This window comes from Carya illinoinensis, chromosome 6, assembly GCF_018687715.1.
Source record: "Carya illinoinensis cultivar Pawnee chromosome 6, C.illinoinensisPawnee_v1, whole genome shotgun sequence".
NCBI lineage: Eukaryota > Viridiplantae > Streptophyta > Magnoliopsida > Fagales > Juglandaceae > Carya > Carya illinoinensis.
In genome coordinates, this window is record NC_056757.1 from 28855643 (window position 1) to 28866354 (window position 10712).

The window sequence follows — 10712 nt, forward strand, 5'->3', positions numbered from 1 at the left end:
TATTTATATACATGATATAAAAGGTCTGAAGCTTTTAATATGAAAATGTGATATAGAAATCACAAGTTAGTTTCTCGAAGAAACAATATTGATATGATTTTAAAGTGGTTGAAATCATATTGAGATTTTTATTAGCTTGAAAGTTACCGAGAGTTTAGATATGCATGATTAACTGCATATTTATATGGATCATTAGATCATGATATATATATGAAAATCCCTGAAGGATAGAAAATGTTTAAAGCTTCTAATATGAATACATCTGGAAATATGTATTCTATCAAGTTTCAAAGATCCTTATATGATCTAAAGCAATCCAAACGTAAATGAAAACAAGCTATTATTGTAGTTTATATATATGATTTAAATGTCATTGAGGCTTCAGAAGAGCTCATAAAAACTGCACATATTTGAAATATAAATCTGAAACCCTTGCGGCTTCAAGGGGAAGATGGATGATGTTATTAGTCATGAAATACCATCTTTTAATACAATTAGTATTTCAGATTCATATTATGGGTTTGATATGAAGTGTGCATTATTAAAGAAGAAATAAAAGGGAGCACACAAAATATCTACCAAAAGATAGAAACACAAATATGAATATTTGTGAAATATTATTTTATTATCTTGAAGCAAGAATTACAGAAATTTGAGGCACTTTGCCTCATTCTTTAAACGCTCTTGTTCTTCAAGAATCTGCATGGCATCCCTATCTAAAGGGGTGGGCAATCGAAAAGAAGATTTAAGCAAGGATTTTAAATTCCTATTCTCTTACTTTATTGATTCTATCTTCATGTTGGACTCCAGAAGAAGTCTCTGAAGTATAGCAATATTCTCGTGGAGATTGTCAACTCCACAAATTCTGGATTGTAGTCGCTGAGAAAATGCGACAATGGATGATGAGTATCGGGTACCGAGACTCACAAGCTCATAAATAGCTTCATTATCTGACCTATGAGTCAGATCATTATATTGCATAATAGCACCTGTGGTAGAAGCAGGTACAGCTGATGAACGAGGTGCAGAGTACCTCATATATTGGCCATGAGAAGATCGCTGAGTCATTGTAGGATAAGAATGCAGAAAGAGATTGCAGAGTAAAAATGCAGTATGATTACAGAAAATTGAAGAAGATGAGATGCGAATGAAGATGAGCTGAATATCTCTTTTATAGAGAAAATTATGATACAGCATCTCTCGTGAAGCAAGAGAAAAGAGACGAAATATAGCTTCATAGCTCTGCGGCGCCTGACAGCTGCGGTGCCTGACAGCACGCCTGACACCTACAGAGGAGTTGAAAATCCGCGGTGCTTGTCTGATCTTAAAAGGCTGGCCACCGTTTTTATTAAAAAATGAGGTTAGCGGTTTAATGTTGATGAATTCTCCACTAACTGTGTTATTTACAAGAACTCCAGAAGAGTACAACTCCAGAAGAGTTATGATGAGCAGAAAGATCCAGTTGTGATTATTTTATCAACATGAATCAAGTCCACAGTTAGTTGGATGTACAGATGCGAGTTATCTTTTAGATACACACAAGAAGATCATTACAATTCATGAGAAGAAAGTTGAAATTGATATCAAGAAGGTACGGTCAAGTAAAAATCTGGCAGATTTATTCACTAAAGCATTACCAACTGCAACATTTAAGAAGATTATGCAGAACATTGGAATGCGGAGGTTTGAAGACCTGTTATCATGCACTACCAACTGCAACATTTAAGAAGATTATGCAGAACATTGGAATGCGGAGGTTTGAAAACCTGTTATCATGCACTTTTCAGGGGAAGTAATGTCTTGAAGACTTGTGCTGATTGTACTCTTTTTCCTTCGCTAAGGTTTTATCCCACTGGGTTTTCCTTTGCAAGGTTTTAATGAGGCAATCCTAAAGCACTCGGCGATACACATGAATACTGTACTCTTTTTCCTTCGTCATTGGTTTTTTCCCACAGGGTTTTTCCTTGGCAAGGTTTTAACGAGGCATATTCTTTAAATATGGTCATCCAAAGGGGAAGTGTTATAAACTATCTTGAATTGTATGACCACATTTATCTAGTCGTCAAATGCATAGTGCTAGCATAGTGAGTTGGTCGACATATGCATAGTGCATAGTGCTAGCATAGTACTAGCATAGTGAGTTGGCCGACATATGCATAGTGCATAGTGCTAGCATAGTACAGCATAGTAAGCTAGCATAGTTCCCTTTGTACGCCTATATATATCGTTAAATTTTTTAAGAAATTCATAAGTTTCATAACCTTTCTGAGCTCCATCTCTTTCTCTCTCCTTTTAAAAGTTTTATAATACGTTATGACTCTCTCTTTTCTATAATTTCATAATAATATTCTAATTAAAACATCATTTGTCCAAAATTGAAATAATTAAAGATTAGTACTTATAGAAAATTGAATTTTTTTTGGCGATTATGACCCTAAATGGATCTTGAGTTCTGTACAAACAATTCATCCCAAAGTTGAAGGAAAGCAAGAAAAGTGAGAAATTGAATCATCCAGGAAAAACATTCTCAAGTTACTAAAGAACAGTAAGGGTGCAGTTGCAGCCATGGTAATCTTTCTTTCAAGCTCCCTGTGCCTGTACCTCCTCATAGCTCTCTTCAATGGTCTTCACAAACTGTGGTGGATTTCAAATCGCATACAGACCCAGATGGGTTTACAGGGAATCAGAGGTCCTCCCAACAGATTCATCCATGGAAGCACCAAGGAAATTCTCAGCATAAAAAAGGAGGCCATGAACAGGCCCATGATCAATTTATCCCATGATATATTTTCCAGAGTTCAGCCTCATATTCAATCATGGATCAACATTTACGGTAACAAGTGCAACCATGTTTTTCTGAATCTAAGTTTGATCATTTATTTCTTATTTTATTGTTTATTTTTTCTCTGGTGCAGGGAAGAATTATCTTCAATGGTATGGCTGTAAAGCTCAATTGGTCATAACAGAACCGGAGCTTATCAAAGAGATACTGAACAACAGAGACGGAGCCTATCAGAAGGGGAAGACTGAAGGCTATATGAAGAAGCTCTTAGGAGATGGGCTTGGCACTTCTCAAGGTGAAAGGTGGGCAAAGATGCGGAAACTGGCCAATTATGCCTTCCATGCCGACAGGCTCAAAGTAAGCTCTTAGTGTAAAAAGTTTGCATTTTTCAGAAAAAGTTCCATACCAAAAGCATGGCTATAGATTAGTTCATATCATTAATCAGTATGTACGGATCCCAACTATAATAACAGACGAGACAAAATCTCCTAATTTGTGAATTTTAAGATGGGTTTTATTTTTCCAGAGTATGATTCCAGTAATGATCAGCAGTGTCGAGGTGATGCTTGAAAGGTGGAAAAGTCATGAAGGCAAAGAGATTGATGTTTTTCAAGAATTCAGTCAAAAGACATCAGAAGTAATTTCCAGGACAGCTTTTGGTAGCAGTTACTTAGATGGGATGAAAGTCTTTCAGATTTTGGCCAGAATGACCTTCATATCGTCCAGGAATGCTTATAAACTCAGGTTTCCTGGCATCAGGTAAGTCCATTAACTCTATAACAGGGGAGCACAGAGCTCCTCCCATTTTTAAAGATTCTTTGTGCATGATTTGCTTCTCTAGTACTCATTTCCATTAATCATTCGTCCATTTTGCAGTAAAGTTTATAAAATCGATGATGAAATCGAATCAGAAAAGCTTGAAAAGGATTTACGCAACTCTATATTAGAGATTATTACACACCATAGATGCTCAAACTGCAGGTCGTTCCTCTTCAAAAGAACCTACAAGTCGTTTAAGCTTAAAACCTGAAAAGGGATAAATTGTATTCTTTTCCAGTTTTGCTTATTTCCATTATTTTGATTCTTTGTAAATACTTATTATTCTTTTGCTTAGTCAGCTGCTATTTTTAGTATAGAAACGGTTAGTTTGTTACAGAAACGTGTATATGTAGGACAGATTGTACAGTGCTCATTACACAGAATATTGAGAAAGCATCTTCCCTCATCCTTCGTGCACCTGCTCTCTGTTTTTTCCAGCTTCTTCTTTTCTTCTCTTTGATTCCTTACATGGCATCAGAGCCTTGAGAGCAACAATCATGGAGGTTCTTGAAGGATCCGATAGCTCATCAAACAGTCCCAACCATTCCTCTGCTCATTCAGACATACCCTCAAACACCCCCCGTGCCACATACATGGCCAAATACTCAAACCTCGCTGACCCCAGCAACCCCTTTCGCCTAGATACTGGCGACAACCCTGCAAATATTTTGGTCACTGACCTGCTCACAAGCGAGAACTATGCTACTTGGTCCCGCGCAATGAGACGAGCCTTTCATGCCCAAAATAAGTTAGGCTTCATCACCGGCTCAATCCCTCAACCCACCGACCCAGACGACCCCCTCTTTGACCTCTAGGAACGCTGCAACGATACTGTTGTCTCATGGCTTCACAACTCCATCAGCTCCTCCATTCGGTCTAGCGTTGCCTTCATCGACGATGCCCACGCCATTTGGCTGGATCTACACGATCGGTTCTCCCATCAGAATGCACCCCGCATTTATCAGCTCAAAAAGGCACTTGCTGGCCTCCTTCAAGATTCTGACACTGTAAGTGTGTATTACGGCAACCTTAAAACTCTTTGGGATGAATTGCTCATTTATGATCCTATACCTGTTTGTGCTTGTGGCTCAATGAAAACACTCTCCGATCGTTTCCAACGTGATTGTGTGTTTCAATTTTTGATGGGTTTAAACCCCACCTATTCCTCTATCCGAGACCAAATAATGCGTTCAGATCCTCTCCCACCCATCACAAAAGTTTTTTCCCTCATCCAACAGCAAGAACGCCACCACCAGTTACTTCCCGACTCTAACCCGTCTGACTCAATGGCTTTTGCCATTCGAAAACCATTTCATTATTCTACCAAAATTTCACCCCAACCCAAATTCAAGAAAGAAAGAGCATACTGCTCTCATTGCAAAATCACAGGACACTCCCTTGAAAACTGTTTCAAGGCTGGTAATGCTGAAGCACCCATCTGTTCTCATTGTCATATGGCTAGACACACCATGGAGAAATGTTACAAGCTCCATGGCTATCCCCCTGGACACAAGCTTTTTAATAAATCTCAAGGATCTAATGCTCTTGCTGCTCAACTTGCTCCTGACCTCGAGGACACCAGTAATGATCGGATTGGCCTTACTAAGTCTCAGTATCAGCAGTTAATGGCTTTACTCCAACCAAGGGAGTCCTCCAACACTGTTCAGCCCTCTGCTAACCAGATCCAATCCAACATTCCCTCCACTTCGACTGCTCACATATCTGGTATCCCTCTTTGTTTATCCACATCCACACATAATTCCTTGTTTTCTGCAAATATTTCTTGGATAATTGATACTGGTGCAACTGACCATATGGTCTGTTGCACCACCTTTTTCACTACCATTACTGCCCATGTATCTCACTCTGTTAAATTACCAAATGGCACCAATGTCCCTATCACACACACTAGCACAGTCCACTTAACACCCTCCATTTGTCTCACTGAAGTCTTATGTGTTCCATATTTTAATTTTAACTTAATTTCAGCTAAAAAGTTGGCTGCCAATCTCACTTGCTGTCTAGTGTTTTTCTCTGACTTTTGTCTAATTCAGGACCTTTTATCTTGGACAACGATTGGGAAGGGTGAAGTGAAGAATGGCCTATATCACCTTCTTAACACTGCCGTCCCTCCCTCTACATTGGTCACCACACTTTCAAATTTTTCACCTGTCAAGAACTCGGCTACAGCTTCTGTTTTACATGCTGAAAATGTTACTGACCTATGGCATTGTCGCCTAGGTCACCTTTCCTTTCCTGTTTTAAATCTAATTTCAGATCCCATTGTAAAACAAAGCATTTATACTTCTAATACAAAGCCTTGTTACATCTGTCCATTGGCCAAATTTCATAGACTTCCTTTCCCTCATAGCAAACATAAAACATCAAGACCCTTTGAAATTGTGCACTGTGATCTCTGGGGACCTTGTTCAGTCCCTGCCTATGATGGTTCAAAGTATTTTCTCATATTAGTTGATGACTTTTCTAGAAGTACATGGCTATATCTTCTCCATAATAAAGCAGAAACCAGAAATAACATTGAGTCTTTTGCCAATATGGTTGAAACTCAATTTAACCTTAAAATCCAAATTTTAAGAAGTGATAATGGTGGAGAATTCCAAATGCCATCTTTCTTTCACACCAAAGGCATCATTCATCAAACTAGTTGTGTGGCCACTCCACAACAAAATGGAGTTGTGGAGAGAAAACACCAACACTTGCTTAATGTGACTCGTGCTTTAAAATTTCAAGCTAGTCTCCCTCTTGAATATTGGAATGATTGTGTCTTAACAGCCACATATCTCATAAATCGGACTCCTAGTCCTTTACTTCAAAATAAGACACCATTTGAAATTTTATTCAGGACCCCACCCACTTATGCTCATTTAAAAGTGTTTGGAAGTCTTTGTTTTGCTGCCACCCTTTCCCAAGGTAGAAAAAAATTTGATCCCCGAGGTCGCATGTGCATTTTTCTTGGATATCCTTTTGGCACCAAAGGTTATAAATTACTTGACCTTAAGTCCAAAACCACCTTTATCTCTCGAGATGTACTCTTTCATGAGTCCATCTTCCCCTTTCAATCCTTGTCTCATCCCTCATCCAATCCCTCTCAAAATCCTTCCCTTGTCTTTACAAAACCCTTGCCCAACTCTCTTGATTTTCCTACCACTGCCTTTCCCCATCATCCAGCCACTCCACCTTCCATTTCAGCACCACATTCATCACACCAACATATTCCTACATCCCACCATCCCCTCCCCTCTTCTCCTCATGATGACCCTTCCATTTCCACCCATGATACCCCACCTTCTCTTCCTCTTCGCAAGTCAAATAGAGTAAGGACAGCTCCATAATACTTGCAGGAATTTCACTGCCACCAGACTTCACTTTCAGCTCCTTCTCAATTGTTATCCAAGTCTCCATCATCCTCTGCTGGTAATCCCTGCTCTCTAGCTAATTTTCTGACATACCAGAATTTTTCTCCATCTTTTACTGCTTTTTCAAACTCCATTTCCATTGTTTCTGACCCAACAACTTACAAACAAGCTGTCAAACACCCTGGTTGGTGTCAAGCCATGAACTCTTAACTATCAGCCTTAGAACAGAACCAGAACTGGATAATCACTGACTTACCTCCTGGAAAAGAGGCAATTGACTGTAAATACATTTACAAAACAAAATTTCATGCTGATGGATCTGTAGAAAGGTTGAAGGCAAGGCTTGTTGCCAAGGGATTCACACAACAAGAAGGGATAGATTATATGGAGACCTTTTCTCCAGTCGCAAAGCTTGTTACTGTCAGAGTTTTATTATCTGTAGCAGCAGTACAAGGCTGGACACTTCTCCAATTTGATGTTAACAACGCCTTCCTCCATGGCGATTTGGATGAGGAAATATATATGCGCAAACCTCCTGGTTATGACAAAGGAGGACCCACTCAAGTTTGCAAGCTTCTCAAGAGTATCTATGGTCTTAAACAAGCTTCTTGACAATAGTATTCTAAATTCTCTTCCTCTCTTCTTGCCTTTGGATTTGAGCAATCTAAATCTGATTACAGCTTGTTTACTAAACTAGATGGTTCATCTTTCACTGCCTTACTAGTTTATGTAGATGATATTATTGTGGCTGGTAATTGTTCCTCTTCCATTGCATCACTCAAATCTTTTCTGAACACTCAGTTTAAGATCAAAGATCTTGGTTGTTTGCGCTATTTTCTTGGTTTGGAAGTTGCAAAGTCTTCCAAAGGCATTCACTTATGCCAAAGAAAATATACTTTGGATATCTTGGCCGACTCAGGGACTCTTGGTAGCAAACCTCTCAAGCTGCCACTTGAGCAGAATTTTAAACTTAGCAAATCATCTGGTGCTCCACTCTCAGACCCGAGCTCTTATAGAAGACTCATTGGCCGTTTGCTATATCTAACCATCACTAGGCCTAATATATGTTATGTTGTCCAGCGTCTTAGTCAATTTATGGATCATCCCACCACTTCACAATTGGCTGCAGCTCATAAAATACTTCGGTACATCAAAGCAGCACCTGGACAGGGCATCTTGCTATCATCTTCCTCTCAACTTCAACTCAAGGCCTACTGTGATTCTGATTGGGCCTCGTGTCCTGACACACGTCGTTCCGTGACTGGGTATTGCATTCTTCTAGGGGACTCACTTATTTCTTGGAAGTCCAAGAAACAATCTGTGGTATCTCGTTCTTCAGCTGAAGCTGAGTATCGCTCCATGGCTTCCACATGTTCTGAGCTTACTTGGCTTCGATATTTACTTCTTGATCTTCGGGTTCCTCATCCTCAGGCTGCATTGCTTTACTGTGACAACCAAGCAGCCCTCCACATTGCTGCCAATCCGGTCTTCCACGAACGTAAAAAGCATATTGAGTTAGATTGTCACTTAATCAGAGACAAAATCCAAGAGGGCAGCATCATCACAACTCACATTGCCACAAAATGTCAACTTGCTGATATATTTACAAAAGCTTTACCTTCCTTTGTTCTTCAGTTGCATTTGTCCAAGATGGGAATAGTGAACCTCTATTCTCCATCTTGTGGGGGGCTATTACACACCATAGATGCTCAAACTGCAGGTCGTTCCTCTTCAAAAGAACCTACAAGTCGTTTAAGCTTAGAACCTGAAAAGGGATAAATGTATTCTTTTCTAGTTTTGCTTATTTCCATTATTTTGATTCTTTGTAAATACTTATTATTCTTTTGCTTAGTCAGCTGCTATTTTTAGTATAGAAATGGTTAGTTTGTTACAGAAACGTGTATATGTAGGACAGATTGTACAGTGCTCATTACATAGAATATTGAGAAAGCATCTTCCCTCATCCTTCGTGCACCTGCTCTCTGTTTTTTCCAGCTTCTTCTTTTCTTCTCTTTGATTCCTTACAGAGATGGTCAAAGAAAGAGAAGAGAAGGTAATGACCGAGAAGATAGTCAGCTTTGGGGATGATTTTCTTGGATTGCTTGTACAGGCTCATCACGATGCCGATGCTAACAAAAGAATTTCAGTAGAAGATCTGGTGGATGAGTGCAAGACATTTTACCTTGCTGGACAAGAAACCACAAACGGGTTGCTTGCGTGGACTGTCTTTCTTCTAGCAATCCACACAGAATGGCAGGAAGAAGCAAGAAAGGAGGTGCTCGAAATATTTGGCCACCAAAATCCAAACCCAGATGGCATCACGAAACTCAAGACCGTAAGAAGTCATGATATAAACTCGAATAGGTTTCTAGGGTAAATTGCAGAACACATATCCATTTCGGCTAGATATCCCAAACTCTTATTTTCTTTTGTTGTATTTTGTCCAATGCAGATGAGCATGATCATCCACGAGTCTCTACGATTATATCCTCTTGTTGTTACAATCACAAGAAAAGTTGAAAGTAAAGTTAGATTGGGATTAAATCTCACACTTCCAGCTGATCTGAACTTGTTCATCCCAACTTTAGCAGTTCACCATAGCCCTCAAATATGGGGAGAAGACGTGTATCTCTTCAAACCAGAGAGGTTCACACAAGGAGTTGCCAAAGCCACTAACAACAATACTGCCGCTTATATTCCCTTCAACATGGGATCTCGAAATTGTGTTGGCTTTAACTTTGCCACCACAGAAGCAAAGATTGCTCTTTCGATGATTCTTCAAAGCTATGCCTTCACCCTCTCGCCAGCCTATGTCCACTCACCTGTTCAGCATCTTACCCTTCGCCCACAACATGGAGTTCAGGTAATGCTGCACTCCTTGTGAAGACCAGAAACTGGCAGGGACAAAACAAATGGACAGAACACCAGACATCAACGCCTTGGAATGTGGTACCTGTTTTTCTCCTCTGTATTATAATATGATAGTTTGGAAGAGTATTTGGTGAAAATTGAGTACTGCGCAGAGGGCAAACAGAAGACCTTGGATTAAAAAACGAGCATGTATTGTTGAGAGAAACTGGCAAGATAAATCCAACGTCCTTTAATTCACATACAAGTGCTTGCTGATCAGCAACTTGGAATGTTGACTCCGAACTGCTGATGGTCATGATCCCCACTACAAATTACAATCTCTTAGGATTTTATCATTCTGTGCTGAACACAAACCCCAAAATTGCATACTAAGTTTGGTTGAGGAAGCTCTGTTGTCTAACAACCACCGATGTAGTTATATCCAACCTTGTGACGAACCATGCATAGGCAACAGTACTTAACGGGGACAAGATGTTCACCACAGGTAACAACTAAATATACCACTGGTTTGTTTGAGGCTTGGTATTCTGAAAATTAGTAATCTTTTTATTTTTTATTTGTGTCCAAAGCTAATTACGTAACTGAGGTTATTAGTTGCATAAAACTCTCCTCCATAGTTTAACTGTTCAATATACATGTAATTTCAAATTGGTCACTTTCTCCTAGTAAAGTTGTTAAATCTAACTCAAGACTACATTTTACAATTTCTGTATAAATCTCAAACCACAATTAGAAGGCTCCAACGAGGCATCGGAAGCTCGTGTGGAATGAAAATGATAGAAGCTGCTATGTGAGTTAAAAGTGTTTCTCTCAGGAGATCTGCACCCAAGACCCGAGAGAGAGAGAGAGTACTTGTATTCGTA

The 10712-nt window shown here is 39.4% G+C and overlaps 1 protein-coding gene across 1 annotated transcript; it reads left to right on the forward strand.

The window, feature by feature from the left end:
- The first annotated feature begins 2427 nt into the window (after positions 1-2427).
- On the forward strand, positions 2428-9882 carry LOC122313455 (cytochrome P450 CYP749A22-like). The gene is made up of 6 exons (XM_043128484.1): positions 2428-2833; positions 2916-3139; positions 3309-3541; positions 3659-3734; positions 9011-9313; positions 9431-9882. The coding sequence occupies exons 1-6, from the start codon at positions 2566-2568 to the stop codon at positions 9860-9862; spliced, it is 1536 nt and encodes a 511-aa protein (XP_042984418.1). The 5' UTR covers positions 2428-2565; the 3' UTR covers positions 9863-9882.
- Positions 9883-10712: the final 830 nt, after the last annotated feature.

Excerpts from the sequence above, each read along its gene's own strand:
- LOC122313455 (XM_043128484.1), top strand. The coding sequence starts at position 2,566 with ATGGTAATCTTTCTTTCAAGCTCCCTGTGCCTGTACCTCCTCATAGCT. Across the intron at positions 3,140-3,308 it reads TCCATGCCGACAGGCTCAAA|AGTATGATTCCAGTAATGAT; the intron begins GTAAGCTCTTAG and ends TTATTTTTCCAG. Across the intron at positions 3,735-9,010 it reads GCAACTCTATATTAGAGATT|GTCAAAGAAAGAGAAGAGAA; the intron begins ATTACACACCAT and ends CTTACAGAGATG.